Raw genomic sequence first — 19,862 nt, 5'->3', positions numbered from 1 at the left:
AACCTACAGACACCCCCACCACTCCTTACCCCACCCCCTTCCTCAAAACAAAACATTTTAATGTTACTCATAAGACCTCATGCAAAACATAAAGTGGAAAGCTGTGGAGGGACAGAAAAACATAATTATCTGGCATCTCAGGTACTTTGGATAATGATGGTATACTGCATGTACATTTGGTTTACATTAATCTATAGTTGTAGAGAGATATAAAACAGTAGAAAGGTAGTTATAGTGTATATTCTAACAGTGCAACTTGCTCCAGGAGAACTATCAAAGTCCACACTATTGAACAATTACAATGATGCACAATCTTAGCAAAAATCATTTTATTGATTGAGATAAGCAAAGCAAAACACAGTATCTCGAGTTGAGTGAGACCAGTAAGCCTAATGCAACGGACACCAGCTAAAACCCCAATCCTGCTTATTTTGTACCCTGTGAACAAGTGCTGCTCTACAACACTTCTTTAATGTCTAAACTCTATTGTGCAAAGCTAATTGGGACATGTAAGACGCACTAGCCAATCAGACAATAGCATGGTATGGCCAGTCACAACATAGACCACTTTGGAACAGAATGTGTGAACCATAGAAATACATTCTTTACAAATTTTACCTTTCTTTATCTAGGCAAGTCAGTTAAGAACAAATTCTTATTTTCAATGACGCCCTAGGAACAGTGGGTTAACTGCCGGGCAGAACGACAGATTTGTACCTTGTCAGCTCGGGGATTTGAACTTGCAACCTTCCGGTTACTAGTCCAACGCTCTAACCACTAGAATAAGAACTAATTCTATAGTGTGAACAATAAACAACATTAATCTGACCACACACACACACACACACACAATCTTTGTTTATTTGGAAACATCCACTTGCTTTATGCTAAAATCAATATGGATAATCTACTTTCAGGCACCGTTTTTCCAAAATGACATTCAAGGCACATTTCTCTTTGTAAAATCACATTTTCTAATGGAGGTTGATTTCTTTCTAAGAATATAAAATCGTTGTTAGAGTAAACAGCTCATAGAACTCTTTGGAAAGGCTGGCAGTGACAGGTCTAAGAGAAAAGAGCAGTGCTTCTCATATTACATTAGGGTTTTTATCCATAAAACTATATAAAGTGATTCTTTTTTCACATAAATTAATTTGTCATTATATACAGACTAAGAATTACAATAAATATCAAATAAACCCCTTTAGTTGTTTTCACAAAAAAAAAAAAAAATCCCATTAATTCCGTGGTGTTTTAATTCATCCTTCAGAAGTGGTCAAAAAAGGCTAAATATTTTGGGGTCATAAATTATTATCCTGAATGCAAGCACCATGAAGCAATCCATTGATGCAGAACATTACGAATCCTTCAGTTGGAGGGTTTCGGAACTGACCACAGCGTCACAGTATGGGTAAATCTACAGTAGCATTGCCAGGTAATGTTGACTCAGGGCAGAGCCACCTTGGCCCGTCGCAGCCGCCAGCGGTTCTTGAAGAAGAGGTACATGGCCAGCAGACACATTGAGGACAGGAAGTAGAGGAGCACACACAGGCTGATGTCCAGTCTGGAGAAGCCCACGCTCAGCAAGGACATCCAGCGCCTCTTGTTAGGGTGCGGGTACATCTCCAGAGCCCCCTCCTCCTCTGACCCAGTGTACTTGCCCGTCAGAATCCTCTTCTGCAGCGTTTTGTGCTGCCCTAACAAGTCCTCTGGCTCCACGGGCTGCATCCCCAGCCGCAGCACTGGCCCCTGTTCCAGGCCGGCTCCAGGCTGCGGCTGCTCCTTCATCTGCAGGGTCCTGAGTTTGACACGGGAGGACACTCTGGCTGCAGCGCGGAGGGCCTTGTAGTACTGGTTGATGGAGTCCAGGTCTACAATCTCCTCCTGGGGGGGCCTGAACTTCAACCCCACAATGCTGGGCCTGCGCTGGGGCTGGTGGGAGACATCTGCCTTGGGCTTTACCCAAGGTGGGGGTTCAGATATCTGCACCTTTTCTCCTGCCCTCGCCGCCTCCTCTTCTGCTGGCTGTTCTTTAGCCACTTCCTCCTCCGGCTGTGGTTTGAGCAAGTTGTCCTGGGTCTGTCTGGCCCTCCTCTCTGCTCCTCTCTTGGCCTCCTGCTCTTTCTCCTGATGCCTGGCGACCAGCCTCTCCTTCTGCCTGCTGAGGAGCTGGGCCTCCTCCTCCAGGTAGTCAGAGAGGAGGTGTTCAGAAGAGAAGTGGGAGCGGAGGAAGGTGAGCAGCTCTGCCTGGTTCCAGGTGTGTTCTCCATTCTTAACCCCGTGGCAACTGGGACACAGCTCTGGGGACGGCCACTGGATCTTAGGGAAGTGAGGATCCTCACTCAGAGCACCTGGTCAGCAGGAATGAGACGGTTACTTAGGATGAGTAAGTGTGCTTACTTATCAAAGCTAACATAAATGATACAGATAACAGTCATGTTGAGAGGGTAAACCGTTTTGGTGGAAATGTAAATGTATTAGCTAAAATTGACTGGTCGAATAGAAGGACATACTGATGACATCTCACACAATAAAATTAAACTGATACCAAGACAACAGAGGTATTTTTGCATGCAGAATCTATGTTGATGCTTGAATACATTACAAAAGATCCATTTCTCCACATGGCTCATAATAAGCAGTAAGTGCAGTGTGTTTGCATCATGTGTGGATGAGTGTGCGATGTCTCGGTGTGTGTGTGTGAGACAGTGTGACAGGGTCTAACAATGATCAATGGGCTTCTGGGACGTCCCGGAGGGAGGGGTGGCGAGATAATAGACGTCGTCCAAGCGGACAGCTACCCCCCAACCTCTCCCAGACCCCGAACCCCTTACCTCCACACCCCTTTGAAGACGGCCCAATCTCCAAATTGAATATGAAAGCAGGCACCTCCAGAGGGGAGCTCTCCTTTTAATGAATTACATTTTTTTTGCTTTACATGTTTCCTTTAGCCCCCCAAATGGAGGCATCTGCTAATAAATTGCTTGTCGTCGCTCATGCGAGAGGAAAGTCAAAGCTGCAGCAGTTCTGTCACTTTACAGCGCTGTCAATTTACATCCCCCGTCTCTCCCCCAGATTAATCTCAGTCATATGCATGTGTGTATGTACTCTGCATACAGCACTTTACATAAGAGATACATCAATTTTACTATGTCCTGCTGGGCTTGGGGCCTTTTATACATTTCACCAGCGTGACAGCTTTCATATCCCGTCCCCTTATGACGACATGTCTTTGATGTCTCTATTCTAACTACCTTGCATTTCATTTCCAGGGGTGACTTTAGCAATAGTACTGATACTATAGTAGCAATAGTATACTGATACTGTAACAAAGGCTTGTCAGGGAATGTCATTCAAAGCATCCCATAAATATTAATGAAGTATAAAGAAATATCTATTTACCACATAAAAATAGTTTCTTCAGCACTAATTCTCAATGTGGATATCTACTGTACAGGACACAGAGGAGCAGTATTAATGTAGGCAGACTGGTAGATTAGCAGAGTGATGCTCTACAAAGCAAACCAACAACATGAGGCTGATACAGTACGAGCTGCTCCAGTCGCATCTCCCTGACCCTCTTCACTGAGCCCTGGCAGGCCCGTGGCTCTGCTGTCTGTAGACACGCGTCTCTATCTCACCCTGTTGACAAGTGGCAACAGGACAGGTCTGCTGTTGCTGCCGAGCCGGGCTCGACTCAGGGTCTCTTTGTGCCAGCTAAATTAATTGTGTTGCTGCTTTACAAATAGGCCCCGCTTCATGCATGGCTGCCTCTGAAAGGAGGACAGTGGGAGCTGCTAAAGAGCCCCACTTTAGCGAGGAGGTGGAGAGGGAGGGGTGAGAGAACGAGGGGGAAGAGGAGAGTACGTTCCCCCTGGGGAAGACTGGGATGAGAAGCAGAGGCGTTTGTGAGGGGGGTGGACCGACGGAGGAGATACTACTACTCAATGCTACCAACACCCCTGCCCCATCCCCTCCCCACCAGCCAAGCCCACCCCTCGAGGCCCTGCCCCCAAACCCCACCACATGTCACAACCTGAAGCATCCTGGTGAGGGTGAGGGATTACAAAACAGGGAAGCATGATGAAGGTGACATGGCGTGTGCCAACTGCTGTCACAAGCATCTTGGAAATTGAGCTCTTGGGCTGATGGTCCTCGCTCTGGGAGATTGTTGCCATATCAATTGTCAAGCGAAAGATATGACTCTCTGGGGAGGGACAGACATGCAATCCTAATAGGGAGGAGTGTCTGGGGACCAGGGACAAGCACAGAAGGGGACACACACGCCCCTCTACCCTGTTATTCAGGACACAGGCTGTCCAGGGGATTGAGGATGGGGGAGTCACCACCACCACACAGAAACGACAACAATGTGATTCAACGAAGTGAGGTGATAATGACAGGCTTGTGCCAAATAAACTCAAATGATGGCCCTAACAGCCAACTCAACAGCCATATAGTCCTCAATAAAATGACACGGACATCAAGGCTACAGTCTTGGCCGTTTGCAGTCTTTAGGTCATAGATTTAGTATTTACTGTTGACCTGTAGTGAGCTCTAGACAGGCTAGGGCAGGGAATCTCAGTCTTCTGGAAGGAGGGCTAATCTCTGAGAGGAAGAAGAGAAGGGGGAGACTGGGTGAGGAGGAGTGAGGGGGGACAGCTGGTGTCTGCCCAGAGGATCGCCAGGCATATTATAGGGATTTAGGGGTTAGGAGTAGAGTTGGGACACTTGGGGGGGTATGTAGGAGCCCTTTTAAAGGAGTGAGAGGCTGAAAAGTACAGTGGCCTGTGGGGGCCACATTTATCTAATGTTATTGTATGGACAATGGTGACCACTGTAGGAGACATTTCAATTTATCATACTACTCTATAGTAATGTGATATATGCAAATTCTATACTTACTAATTAGCATATTATGTGTTGAAAGTTCAGTCTTAAAGACCAATCGTCCTCAATGGAAGTAGCAGTAACATTTGTCCTTACCTGCCAGTCTATTGTTTACGTGGTTATGGTGGGACCAGAGCCACAGCACGGCGGAGGACAGTGTCCCCACATGGGACATGCTCTCCTGGGCCATGTTCTCAAAGTGGGTGGCACATGCCCGACAGCCAAAGAAACTGTGGATGTATGACCTCATCGCCTGGAGCACCTCTGGGGAGAACGCATAGGAGGAGGAAGTCATTAGCAAGATTAACCATACTTGTTATACACATCAGTATGATGTATACTGTTGAAAAGGAGTCTAATATTGTACATTTGAAAATCGCAGCAAGGAATGTCTGTATATTGTTTTGTATACATTTAGTATGGCTATGGACATATGGGTTTGGCACAATGTAAAAAAGTTGCCAGTTATTATGAAAGGCTTAAAACATCAAAACATGGACAACAGACATGGACAGGGATAGTGAGGAATTTTCCAGTTCTAAACTATTAGTGGTTAATAACAAGGCAATAACGGGTCTGGATCCTGAGTCCCCTGGGCATTCCCACGGTGCTCTGATATCTTCCATGAATACCCGTATTTAGTCAATGTGCTCTGAAAAACAACGAGGTTGGCAGATGTCACCACCAGTACCAGCACCAAAATGTCTGCTGCAGGTTTTTGTTGTGTTTAATTCCCAACAGTAAAGCCTTATTTTGCTCTCAGATGATCCGTGGTGGAAGGGCGGAGGCCTAATCCAGAGGTCCATCCGCAGGGGGCCAGATGGACACCCCTGGTCTCCTGCTGGCCCATCTGCAGGTTGTGACCCCCCTTTCCACCCCATCCCATAAGCCCGGGTATTAAGCCCTCCAGGAGAGGAGTGCTGGTCAGCTGCCTCCATTATTAACCACTCATACTCCACTAATCTAAAGAAATCCCTTTTGACCCACCCACAATTAGGGACTGTTTCAGATGCTGTTGTGACAAGAAAACAACAAAAACAAAAAAAGTGCTTTGTATAGGCTACTTACGGAACTTAACACAGAAGTGAGTGTGAGTTGTTGTGTGGGACTGTCTAAATGTTGTGCAAGTGTGCGCAGTTAAATACAGTCACTGCAAAACATTCCACTAAACATTCCAGGCTAATTTGTTTACAAAGCCCCACAAAGCACTTGTCCTCGGTTGGTCACCCCCCACCCTGCTCTCCCCTAGCTGGACCATATCCCTGTATTGAAAGCAGCAGCCCCTGTGTGAACGCTGTACACTCTTCTGACTGGCTCAATGACCTGGAGGGATCTGTCCCCAGAGAGCCATAGGGGTTCTAACAGACTGGAAACACTTGTGTCATGGTTCATCGCCTGGGCACAGTCAATCCTCCAAGACTGAATGGATGCTGACTTCTGGCCAATTTCCTAGGAGGCGATGGGCTCTAAAGGCCGCATTAACAGGCTAACATGGCAGGAGGACTCATTTTAGCTTCTAACAACATCCCTTTTCCACTTATTACCATTGTCCCAGGAACATTCCTCTTGAATTAACTGAAGTTTAGTGATCATGTAATCATAAAGACGTAAACAGCTGTTTAGAGAGTTTTTCCTACCTTTGCCAGCAGCTTCCTCGGCCTGTACAGTAAGGACATGGAATAGGGTCCACATGCCACAGGGGTACCTTCTGAAGTGGGGCTTGGAGCCCTGGCAGCCCACCCACCTCACCCCCTCAGGCAGCGCAGCATTAGGTACCTGATCACACACAAACGCACACATTTACAAGCATTTTGCTTCAACCACAATAACATCTGCTAAATATGTGTATGTGGCCAATCAAATTTGAATATTTGATTTATTTTACTTTAACACTTCAAGATTGATGTCGCCCTATCTTCTCATAAAGCTGTTTCCATATAACCTGCTCTATCTGAGGATTCTTAAGAGGTTAGTTTACATGAATGAAAACAGGCCAAGTAAGTACATGGAAAATACATCTATGATTTATCTTTGTTAAGTGGGAGCACGTTCTGTGCCATACTATTCTCATTCTATATCATGGCGATTCCAGGTTAATGGAAACGCCTCAACAGAGTGGTGAGATTGTGCTCAGGTCAGGGGAAGGAAACACTGGTAAAACATGCTTTGATCAAACAGCATATTTCTGACATATTGTCGTTTCCTCCCTGCCACTGCCCAGGATTGCAGAGTCTGTGATTGACAGAATTACTTCAAAGTCGATAGTAAAGATTTGGTGTGTGTATACTGTTCGACACCAGTCCATTTCTTAGAGGAGCTTGTTCATACCTCTTCATTGATTAATTGATTCGGCTGCTAAAAGCTAATGATGTCACTAAGTGACTGGTCCAATTGGGGAACCTATAGGCATGTCGGCTTTAATCCAAAGTCAACAACACATACATTTTCCAATAATACATATGCTGGCACAAGGTTGTGAGCAAAGACTTGTTTACAGCATTACATAAACCTACTTACCTGTGTGCTGATACTCTATGCCTGAAATATTTCAGCTATCATCTATAAAATCACTTGACTCTGGCTCATCAACAATATGGTGAGTGGTTCTGCCTCAGGCTTGTCTGATTGGCTGGCGTGTTGACCCCTCACCTCTGCAGTGTTGTCCAGAGCGTCCCTCAGAGAGCTGTAGGACAGCTCTGTGTCCTTCTCACCCTTTAGCCACATGTCCACAGACTTCAGCAGGTTGTTCACCACAGGACGACCAGGGAAGTACTGCCCAAGACAACATTACAGGTAAACATCAACATCATTAACTCCTCTCATTTCATACAATAGACTATTAAACAGTATATTTTGTACTGTGTGGTAATAGATCATTATTACTGAGTTGGAAATCCATCTGTCTGAGTTTAGAAAATTCACCTAAACCCGCTTTTGCCATGTCATGTTTTTTCCCACTAATTTAGGAAAAACGACAGTGTATAAGACACCAGAGGATTTGTCACGACTTTCTTGTACTGTTTGTTTACGTTCTCTAACCTCTGTCGTTGTCAAGAAGTAGGTTGACATTTTGGCAAAAAAGGCAAACTCAGATCCATCATTCATTGAATCAGATTGCTCAGTCATCACAAAACCCACTGATATTGCCAACTACTTTAATGACCTTTTCATTGGCATTAGCAAACTTAAGCATGACATGCCAGTAGCAAACGCTTTCACTACACATCTAAGTATAACTGACCAAATGATGTAAGTGTGGAAGAGGTGAAAAAGTTATTGTGGTCTATCAACAATGACAAGTCACCGGGGTCTGACAACTTTGATGGAAAATGACTGAGGATAATAGCAGATGATATTGACACGCCTATCTGCCTTTTATTTGATTTAAGCCTACTAGAAAGTGTGCACCCTCAGGCCTGGAGGGAAGCAAAAGTCAATCTGCTACCTTAGTATTCGCTACATTAGTAAAGCCCCATTTACTGGCTCAAATAGTCGACCAATCAGCATATTAGCAATCCGTAGTAAAAAAATGGTGTTTGACCAGATACAAATGCTATTTTACAGTAAACAAATTGATAAGACTTTCAGCACGCTTATAGGGAAGGACATTCAACAAGTACAGCACTTATACAAATAACTGATGATTGGCTGAGAGAAATTGATTAAAAAGATTGTGGCGGCTGTTTTGACTTCAGTGCGGCTTTTGAAATGATTGATCATAGTCTACTGCTTTACACCCCCTGCTATATTGTGGACCAAGAGTTACCTGTCTAACAGAACACAGGGGGTGTTCTTTAATGGAAACTTCTCTGACATAATCAGGAAAATTACCATTGGCTCAGAACAGGGCAGCACAGCTGGCTCTTAAATGTACACGGAGAGCTAACAACGATATGCATGTCAATCTCTCATGGCTCATAGTGGAGGAGAGATTGACTTCATCACTACTTGTTTTTATAAGAAGTGTTGACATGTTGAATGCACTGAGGTGTCGGTTTAAACGACGAGCACACATCTCAGACACCCATGCATACCCCGCAAGACATGCCACCAGAGGTCTCTTCACAATCCCTAAGTCAAGAACAGACTATGGGAGGCACACAGTACTACATAGAGCCATGACTACATGGAACTATATTTCACATCAGGTAACTGATGCAAGCAGTAGAATCAGATAAAAAAAACAGATATTGAACAGCAGGGAATGTGAAGAGACTAACACACAGGTACAGAGGCATGCATGCATACACACACACAAACGCTAGCACATACACACTAAACACACGTACATTGAAATATTGTTGTATTGTGGTATTATACATTTTGTATTGTAGATATGTAGCTGTGTAATAATTTTATATGATGTACGGTTTTATATTTTGTGTAATGTAAGTGCCTTAATATGTTTGGATTCTAGGAAGAGTAGCTGCTGCCTTGGAAGCAGCAAATGGGGATCCCTTATAAATGCAAAGACAACATGGCGTGTGTGGAAATATAACATTGCAACTAACAGTTGGCCACTATGGGAGGCAGGGAGGAAATCCCAGTGCCTTGTGTTTGAGACGGATGGTGACAGAACAAGGTCAGCTGAAGACAGGGAGGCATTAACAACAGAACAAGCTGATTGGGGGTGTAAAGCCACTTCCTATCCTTAAAGAACTCTTACAACAGCCACCCTGGAAGACCCATCACTATACTGCTATTGACTAGATTCTACAGGTCGACCTGGATTTAACCCTAATTGCTAAGAGACGACCAAATAAACAGTAGGCTGTCATGGCAACCTTCTCCCATTCAAAACAGAGGTAAGATGTCTCAGTTACGATGGACTATTTAAGTTCATTAGCATTTTCTGGGGTTGTCATGGCAAAAACTACTTATGAGGAGCCTGTAGATAACAATCCAATCAGATGCCCACACACATGTGCAGGCGTGTATGCACGCACACACCCACAAGAAACAGTCAGTGTAGTAACATCCAGCAGTGTGAATATGGTGGACCTGGAAGTGGGCAAGTGCTGCCCTTTTGCGGCACGGGGGCACAAACCCATCAGTGCGACAGAGGCAGGGGCCTGGCCGGGGGGGTGGGGGGGGGAGCATCCCAGAGGTGCACCTTTTTTGATTTGTGCTGCAGAGTCTTTTCAATTTGCCCTGGCCATCTGTTCAGTAGCATTTGGGTGCCTGGCTCATGGTTCTATTCATCACTCTAACTGGATCTCCATTACACCAGTCCCACTTAAAAAGGCTCCTGGAGATTTACTTAACCCCTGTGGCCCACACAAGCCCCATACAGGGCTTGATTTGCTCCCTTAATCTGAGACATTCAGCTAAGAAGATGGTGTTTGGGTATTCACAGACAGAGATACCCAATCCTGTACTACAGGTGGGGTGTTAACAGGAAACAAAAAGAGGTCCCGTGTCTGCTGCTGCTGAGGAGGACAATTAGATCATCGGCCGGGCAGCCGAGACGCCTAGGTCTGGGGACTACTGGGCACTAACCAGGCTGGAAAGCTCATTAACACACATTTGAATTTAACAGCAAGGAAATTGGGTACGGGCAGGCAAATGGGCTCTGCTCACCAGAGCCAAACACTTAGCATGTTCTGCTCTCCACCTGCGTATCTATTTCCTAAATCATAAGCAAAGGCCAACATATTTGGCTGGGAAATTAGTAGTAATTTGGGCTGAAGTATTTGATTGGCAAACATGAACACATCAAGTGTGATGACTCAATGCTACAGTATACTGTATCCCCATCATGAAGGATCTCTCCGAGTGACCTCTTCTCTGGTAGTGTACCTCTAACCACTATCAGAGCCCCCACCTGACCCCCAAACCTAACCCCCTGCCCCCTCCCCCAGCCTCTCAGAGGACCATGACAATCCACTTCACCCGGCAATATGTCATCTTAAATCCGATTAGTATCAGCACTTGAGAAACCGCAGTCTCCTCTGAGAGACGTTCAAAATAGAATGCATCTGTCGGCCTGGCCCGGGGAAGCCCTTTTTAATCCTGCCTCATTCAACCTCAGGGACCAATATACATGCCACTGAGTAAAAGCTGCCTAACTGCTTCCTTGCATGCAGCAGCCTAGTGGACCGATCTGTCATGCCCACAGCCCAGCCACAACCCAACAAAGGCCTTGTCCTACTGGTGGAGTCCAGAGGTTGGTGGGCTACCCTTATAGTATCACTGAGGCCAATCAGTTAACACAGCCACATTCCACCACCATCCACCTCCGCTAACTGCTAACCTTAGCATGGACACACTGAGCCAAGCGCCACAGGAGAAAGATGGATTTGGGCTCAAGCTCCCCCCTAAATCCTTGTTTTATTCCCTGGCCCTCCCTCGCTGCAGGAGGCTTCTTTCAAGAAAGCAGGATAGAAACGGTAATCCTAAAACCTCTTTGTAATTCTCATGCTTCCCAGATCCACTTTTTTTAAATCCTCATATACATGTAGGGATTCATAAATCTGGATTCTGGTTGACAAGACAGTAAATCTAGTAATATTACAGCGCAAGAAAATATAACTTGTTTACATCCTGTCTGGGACAGAGATGCACTGTGATGTGGGAGCACACAGCACACCACAGATTCTATTGACAGCTGAGCGTGTCATCGGTATGAGACCAGCTGTAGGTTTTGTGCACAGTGACTCAGTCTCAGGATGATCCAATTACACCAGTCACTCTGGAATTTTAAGAATCTTAGTTTGCTGTGACATGCCGTGCCTGTTATCAAGTAGATGGGTAAACAGTGCTGTGCGGTCTGCCATTTGGTCACAACACTTGAAGGGACACGAGAGATTGATCATGAACAGACAGACCATGGTTTTACACACATGGTCCAAACCATCCCTAAGACAGGTTGAATATAACCACTTTGTTGAGGCAACGGTCTGACAAATATCAATAAATGCTGCTGCAATGTCTGCTTTCTCTGCTACAGTCTCAGCAAGGACATTGTTGTGGGGCACTGACAAATACCACAGGGAGTTTGAGGTATTGACAAAACAAACTGGAGTTAATGGGGGGCTGGAGAAAAACCCTCCCACAGTCCGTTCAATCCCTCCCTAGAGAGTCTGAAATAATCACAGAGATTGGTGGTGGAGAGGCCTGATGCACAGCCAATACGAGCAGGACTGGGGAGGTCATTGTCTTCGGATCCCTGGCACACTTCTGGGTAGCATAGAGCTGGGAGGGGAGGTGAGGGGTAGGGGCAGGGGTTTTATCCAGTTCTAAGAAATACTAATCAGGGTATGTCTGCATACAACAAAAAAGAGGTGGGGAACCAATGGGAAGCAAATAAAGTATTTCCTCAAGAGAGCCTTTTGTGTCCTGTCAAGTCAATGGCCTCCAATTTTGGGCTCACCATTGAGTGTCATTCCTATTGTGATACACATTTTTGGGTGTGAAGGTATAAGCATGTAAAAACGATGTAATAGTATAGTTATTGTACACTTAAACGGTATTACATTAGGAATTTTGAACCAAGTAACAACGGCACTTGTTCATTTGGTGAATTATATGGACCATATTCTCATATTTACTTTTTTTTAAAGCAAAACTGAATTAGAACTAATTATGCAGCTAAATGGAAGGCCTCTGTTTCACAACTGATATCCTTGAACAAATCCAAAGCACTGTCTCACTCTCCCTCTAGTGGTATGTCGTCATAACTGCATAGCCCTGACAACAACCAACCAACCATCTTCTTTAGGGCTGATCTGAACAGAGAGAGGATGAATGGGTGAGGTTAGTGTTCAGTATGGGTATGGTTTAGTTTCAGTGTGAGCAGCAAACCGGTCCACTCACCTTCGCTAGTACTGAGATGTACCGTTGTAGTGTGCTCAGTGCCTCTCCTTTGATGACAGGGTGAGCGGCCAGCTCCACGCGCAGAGAGTAGTGCAGAGTAGACTCCAGGTCTGACATATACACACGAGACCTGACGACACACACAATTCAACATTTTTGTCATGGAATCAATGGGGTTACATTGGTAAATCTTATACCTAAAAATTAGGAACTTATTTTTATGGACACTATTACTGTTTTGTCAAGTTTAAAATGCTTTACATGTTGAATGGTCTCAATTGGTCCTCTGTTGTGTTTTTCGCAAGGTCAGAGGTCACTGGCAGTGGCTTTCCGGCCCGCACTACCCCAGGAAGCCTCTGGAGGGCGTAGGTGTAGAAGGTCCGGACCTCAAGTTGTCTGGAAGACAGCCAAGCAGACAGTTGAGTTCACAGTTAGGACTGATGAATTTATATTAATCTGGCACCAGCCACAGGAAGATTTTAACCATGGAAACAGGTGAAAAATCGTTCCCACTAGAATAACAACACATACCTCACAGTATATTGTAGCTACAGTGGAAAAATAAGGCTTTTAGCTTCTCTGTCTAGGAACAGGATACAAGTGGTTGCATGTGCCAGGGCCTGCCCTCAACAGACCACAGGTGGGCCCCTGGTCTCCTCACTAAGCCCTCCTCTGGTGAACAGATGGTGCTGAAATACCATCACTGATCATTTCCCTCTCTACTAACCCTACAAAAGGAACAGGCTGCTATCCCTCTTCCTGTTCTTACCAGCCAGCCAAACCACCCTGTGGACCAATGAGAGCAGGAGGACGCTCCAGGCCTGAGCTCGCCCGGCCCACCCCTGCCTGGGACTCAATTACACTAGACTCGCTGGGTCGCTATTCATTGTGGGGTCCCCAGAGCACAGAGGCACGCGTCAGAGGGGGAGAGGCACACGTCGGAGGGGAGGGGCCGCTTTCACCTGGGAGAGGCACACGCATGACGGATGTACGACTCCACCCCCGGATCAATCACGTATTCAATGGGCGACCATCTGTCGCAGCGCGAGGCAACGTTGGGGTGGTTTGGCAGGTGAACTGCAGGAAAGGAACGCTATTGTATCCATGCAATAAATTAAACCCCCTCTGTACGCCCTGGAAGAAGGGGGAATAAATAAATCAGCAATAAATCATTTCCTTTTTGCATTTGCCAACTAAAAAGACTCCTCTTGCATGCCAAGTTATGGAAATAAGCAAAACAAAGTGAAAGAAACAGCAGATTAATTCACGGGGTGAGGAATCATCATACAAACTATTATGATATTAATAATAATAATAAAATAATATTTTAATTCCATGATCCCATTATGAGGCCAGATGTTAAAAGGCATCCTACTATAGCAGTGTATAACACAACACATTTATCAACAAGATTGTTGAGTATTGAACTGTGAAAATAGAAGAAAAAATAACTCTTGATGAGTAGGTACATTTAGGGTCCAGACTCTGAGGAAAGCTGAAAGTGATCTGCAGTTCTGTCACACATTGTGATGGTATTAGAGCAGCCACTCACACATGGAGCCTGGTGAAGATCCCACTAGGATAGTACAGGTAACAGGATGGGAAGTGGGTCACATTCAGTTCAGCCACCAGGCCATCCTCGGTGCTCAGGACCCTCCGCACAGCTATGTTCTCATACTGCAGTAGGTCCAGAGTCAACTGGTGAGGAAGAGAAACCAACACAGTAATGACCGACTGTCTGCATGTTGTTTCAAATTGGTTGTACTAGGCACACAAGTACACTGTTGACACAGTGACACAGTCAACATAATGTTTGCCTCCTATACAGCAGGGGTAGGCAACTAGATTCAGCAGGGGGCGATTTGTCAGGGCTGATGGTCGGGGGGCACAATAATTTGTACATTGCAAATTGACCACAACTAAGTCCAAAAATAGATTCTATTAGAAAATAAAAATGAGACACGACCACATCTCTTTTTTTGTATATTTGTTTAATTGTGGGAATTCGTGGGAACAGATCCCCCCCAAAAAATGTCACTGTCTTTTGCCAACACCTGCTATACATAGAAAATGTTTTTCGTGTGCTTGTAAATGTTTACCATTTGACCCCCCCAGGATTTTTTTCTCCTCCATTTCCCATTTCCCTGAGGAGAATGTAGCTTGACTGATGCTAATTAATGCTTACCTCTCTGCCCACATATGAGTTAGAGGTCTCAAAGAGCAAGGCCAGGTGTCCCACACTGTTTGTCTCAATGAAGTTGTCAAGCTCTGCTCTGCTGTGGAGTGAGGAGGATAATACCATTTACATAGGGACCACAACATATCACTAATAGTTGACAATTGAAACAGCAAGTACATTTCTATTAAGACTTCATAGAAATTGAACAGCAGCACAATCTGAGCATTGACATGTAAGACACATGACAAGTGGTATAGCGCCTTCTTCAAAAGAGGAAGAAGACTTCATGAGCTAACACTTTTATTCAGAAAAGAGGAATCAACGTGACCTCCTGACTGTTTTCTTTATTCTACTTCCTATGTTATCAACCATTATCTTGTAAAGTCACGGAGATAAATAACGCCAAAAGTAGAACTCAAGTGTCTCTTATGACAGGTTGGAGGAGTGTGTGAGTATATGTGCTGTGGCACAACCCAATAGACACCCTCATTTATCCATGAAAACCTTTAAACCAAGGGTGGTATTGTCACAATATAAATGGAAGTCATGATGGCCTAAGCCCTAGAGGTAGTGTTTGTGTGTGTGTGAGCGCTAGGATGTTTGTGTGATCAGAAGATGCTGCCTCTCCTGCGTGTATGTTTGTTAAAAAAAGAAGAAAGAAAAAAGAAGAGGCTGCCTCACCTAGTAGTCTCCAGAGGGGGGCAGGCCGGGGGCCAGGGCTCCGCATGGGTCTCCATCTTATCGATGATCTTATGACGTAAACCCCTCACATTACGAGGAAATCCTGGGAGGATACAGGCACACAGGACTAATAAGAGAACATGTAGAAAAGCAGTTCAAAACTTCTCAAACTAGCCATTCACTATCTGCCCCAGGAATTATCTAAACATTTGTATTACCTCTGAAACTTTCTCCCTTGGAGTCAGGTTTGGAGTAAGCGTGGAAGAACTGTCAGAGGGAGAGAAAGAGAGGATCAGATGGCAGGTCGCCACATGTTGACCACTGGGAGGAACAGGGGACACCCCTCCCCATTAAAACCCCTTCCTACTTTAAATCACGTGCAGATGTTGCAGCTCCCTCATTTATTCAGACAAATGGTCTCTTTGATCTGACTTTCACCGGACAACAAAAAGAAGAACTCAGACATTTATTGATAACTAATCTCAAGTGAGAGTATTGCTAACTGAAACGTAACACTGTTAGGGTTTATGAGTCAAAATAGCATATAATGAATGACTCACAATCTGTGATATGGTTCATTTTTAAACATTGGATACATTGGTTCCTGTGAGGTAAAACACTGAAAATCCATAAAGCTGGTGGAATGTAACAGTTGAAGTACCTGCAGGGTTGGGTACCCCCTGACACCAAAACGGGAACAAACCGGCCCATTATCTTGATTAGCACAGTCTATGGCAGCTAAATCCACAGCTGGTTTCCACTCTAGGGAGAGACATTATAATTAGTTTCAAACTCGATGCACCAAAAATGCATAACTCCATACGATAGGGGTTATATAAATATTCCTATGATTACTACAACTTCTAAGCACATACAATTATTCCATATGATCAGCAGGAAAGCAGGCCAGAGGCTGGTGGCTTCTCTAGATCTGAGGCCTTAAAACCTGCCTCATGTTTTGGGCCTGCTGCCAATAGGAAACTACGTAAATTTCAAACTAACTGCATGGGATTATTTTCCTATTACACAGTTAATTGGATCCTGCATATAGACTGAGACCTGAAATGCCAAAATGTATTCTAATTTGGGATTCCAAAGGATGGTGTTTGAACAAGAGTAGATGAGATGGACAGAATGTGAATTCCTAAATCACATCATATGCTCCAATAATCAAATGTAGAGTCTGCCTTCTGGGAGGGGAGGGCTGAGATACTGGCTATGCTGAACTCTGAAAAACAACAAAGTCAGAATCACACAGCTCTTATCCCGCAATTTATATTTGAAAGTGGAATAATACAGGACTATAAAATTTTAAGTCAAGAAATACATTTAAAAAGTCTGCATAGGCTAATACATTTTGTTTTAGAAATTGGATACTACATACGGTCTCAATTTGCACTGCAGTTTGATGGGTATATAAAACATGAATACATACACTGCAATCGGAAAGTACTCAGATCCCTTGACTTTTTCCACATTTTGTTACATTTTAGAACAAGGCTGTAATGTATTTAAAAACAGTTTTTTAGAAATTTACACAAATGTATTAAAAATAAATAACTGAATTACAACATTTACATAAGTATTCAGACCTTTTAGTTTGTACTTTGTTGAAGCACCTTTGGCAGAGATTACAGCCTAGAGTTTTCTTGGGTGTGATGCCTCAAGCTTGGCACACCTGCATTTGGAGAGTTCCTCCCATTCTTCTCTGCAGATCCTCTCAAGCGCTGTCAGGTTGGATGGGGAGCATCACTGCACAGCCATTTTCCGGTCTCTCCAGAGATGTTCGATCAAGTTCAAGTTCAAGTTCGGGCTCTGGCTCATTCAGAGACTTGTCCCGAAGCCACTCCTGCATTGTCTTGGCTGTGTGCTTAGGGTCGTTGTCCTGTAGGAAGGTGAACCTTCGCCGCAGTCTGAAGTCCTGCACGCTCTGGAACAGGTTTACATCAAGGATCTTCCTGTACTTTGCTCCGTTCATCTTTACCTCAATCCTGGACTTGTCTCCCAGTCCCTGACGCGGAAAAACATCCCCACAACATGATGTTGCCACCACCATGCTTCACCGTAGGGATGGTGCCATGTTTCCTCCAGATGTGACGCTTGGCATTCAGCCCAAAGAGTTCAATTTTGGTTTCATCAGACCAGAGAATCTTGTTTCCCATGGTCAGAGTCCTTTGACAAACTCCAAGCTGGCTGTCGTGTGCCTTTTACTAAGGAGTGGCTTCCATCTGGCCACTCTACCACAACGTCCAGATTGGTGCAGTGTTGCAGAGATGGTTGTCCTTCTGGAAGGTTCTCCCATCTCCACAGATGAACACTGGAACTCTGTCAGAGTGACCATCGGGTTCTTGGTCAGGCCCTTCTCCCTGATTGCTCAGTTTGGCTGGGCAGTCAGCTCTAGGAAGAGTCTTGGTGGTTCGAAACTTCTTCCAATTAAGAATGATGGCAGCCATTGTTTTTTTGGGGACCTTCAATGCCACAGACATTTTTTGTACCCTTCCCCAGATCTGTACCTCGACACAATCCTGTCTCGGAGCTCTACGGACAATTCATTCGACCTCATGGCTTGGCTTTTGCCTGACATGCGCTGTCAACTGTGGGACCTGATATAGACAGGTGTGTCTTTCATGTCCAATCAATTGAATTTACCACAGGTGGACTCCAATGAAGTTGTAGAAACATCTCAAGGATGATCAATGGAAACAGGCTGAACCTGAGGTAAATTTCAGGTTTCATAGAAAAGGGTCTGAATACTTATGTAAATAAGGTATTTCTGTTTTGAATTTGTAAGAAATGTGCAAACATTAAAAAAAAACTGTTTTCACATTGTCATTATGAGGTATTGTGTGTAGATTGATAAGGAAACCCCGTAATTGAAAAAAATTGTAGAATAAGGTGGTAACGTAACAAAATGTGGAAAAGGAAAAGGCGTCTGAATACTTTACGAATGCACTGTAAGTGAAAAACGAAGACAAATTGATGGATCCATGTCGCAAGAAAGAACATTTAAATTTGTTCAACCCATGACTTGTACAGTTAACACATGACCAGTCAATTATGATTGGTTTACTAACAATCCGTTCAATAGGTTGTAAAAACCCCGCCTACGGTACTGTTTATGAATGGGCTTCCAGTTTATATCAAATTCATGAAAATGTGGTCATTTAAGATAAATTAAATTAACCAGGCACGAATATAATTTGACGTAATTAACCTGATGCCTTTAATGAACGTTTTCGATTGCGTTTTTCTCTTCGTAATCGAAACCATTGAGTAAAAGTAAATTAATACACGAATACGAATATAATTTTACATCTTCAATTACTAAATGTTGATGAATTTGGTGATATAAAACTTGAAACCCGTTCAAAAACAATACGAGTCTTACACCAGGAAGTAGGCGAGACTGCCATAGGCCAACACATTGAATATTATATTACTGGAAAATGCAAACCAACCTTTAATATCGCTAGCGAGACTTTTCCATACGGGAGAAAAAGCAATACAATGCCCGCACCAAGAGGCGTAAAACTCAACAACCAGTGCGGCTGTAGAATTGACCAAAACGCTGTCCACATTATCCGGGGTTAAAACGACTACCTGATCAGAAGCGGTGTACAAGCCAGCTTCGGTGGTAAAAGGAAAAAGTAAACACACAAATAAGATAGTAGATATTAATGACTCTCTCAAAGTTGCGTGTATTTTCCCTGTAAACCGAGACGTGGCACGGTAGCAGCGCCACGCCATCTTCGTATGTTTTTCTGACAGCCAGCAGGTCCGAGCAAGGCAACCACTGTATTTAAAGTTATAGAAACTTTTTTCCCTCGTCCAACTCCCTCCCCCAACCTCTGACCGCCGAAGAAGCAGGGCTACATTCATAAACAAGGACGGAGGTGATATAATTGATTTGAGCTTTGTTGATGTGAGTTGATGCATCCATATGTGAGAATACTTGTGTCTATGTATTTGAGAGTGGTTACATTTCTCCCTATTCCTCAGCTGTTTACGAAAAAAGTGGCAAGGATTCCGCTTTGTTTGAATCACAGATTGCCCCTTTAAAAGGGATTGGCCTGCAGAACTTATTCAATGTCCATGATCCGGGAGCGGCAGGGTAGCCTAGTGGTTAGAGGGTTGGACTAGTAACCGAAAGGTTAATACTGTCTCACAATTATGACTTAGTATCTCAAAATAATGAGTGCTGATAATTATGACTTACTACCTTATGATAACTCGTAGTCAGACTTCCAAATGCTAATGTCCATTAAAAGAGTTATGACAGTGTGTGGGGTATGGGAAG

General features: G+C 44.3%; 1 protein-coding gene across 1 annotated transcript; it reads right to left on the bottom strand.

Moving 5' to 3' along the window:
- Positions 1 to 314: 314 nt before the first annotated feature.
- On the bottom strand, positions 315 to 19,444 carry LOC139409281 (sulfhydryl oxidase 1-like). The gene is made up of 12 exons (XM_071154197.1): positions 19,024 to 19,444; positions 16,227 to 16,327; positions 15,784 to 15,832; positions 15,566 to 15,668; positions 14,891 to 14,981; positions 14,258 to 14,403; positions 12,967 to 13,101; positions 12,706 to 12,835; positions 7,540 to 7,662; positions 6,528 to 6,666; positions 4,987 to 5,154; positions 315 to 2,351 (listed from the first exon to the last, which is right to left on the bottom strand). The coding sequence occupies exons 1-12, from the start codon at positions 19,442 to 19,444 to the stop codon at positions 1,447 to 1,449; spliced, it is 2,511 nt and encodes an 836-aa protein (XP_071010298.1). The 3' UTR covers positions 315 to 1,446.
- Positions 19,445 to 19,862: the final 418 nt, after the last annotated feature.

Source organism: Oncorhynchus clarkii, chromosome 5 (assembly GCF_045791955.1).
Source record: "Oncorhynchus clarkii lewisi isolate Uvic-CL-2024 chromosome 5, UVic_Ocla_1.0, whole genome shotgun sequence".
Classification (NCBI taxonomy): Eukaryota; Metazoa; Chordata; class Actinopteri; order Salmoniformes; family Salmonidae; genus Oncorhynchus; species Oncorhynchus clarkii.
Note: the sequence above shows the minus strand (reverse complement) of the source record. Positions and strands in the feature narration are given on the sequence as shown.

What these genes read in the sequence shown, in the direction of transcription:
- LOC139409281 (XM_071154197.1), bottom strand. Translation starts at nt 19,444, where the DNA reads ATGAATGTAGCCCTGCTTCTTCGGCGGTCAGAGGTTGGGGGAGGGAGT. An exon ending in TCTCGCTAGCGATATTAAAG is followed by an intron (nt 16,328 to 19,023) that starts GTTGGTTTGCAT and finishes GTCTCTCCCTAG; the next exon opens with AGTGGAAACCAGCTGTGGAT. An exon ending in ATCTTCACCAGGCTCCATGT is followed by an intron (nt 13,102 to 14,257) that starts GTGAGTGGCTGC and finishes GCTGTCTTCCAG; the next exon opens with ACAACTTGAGGTCCGGACCT.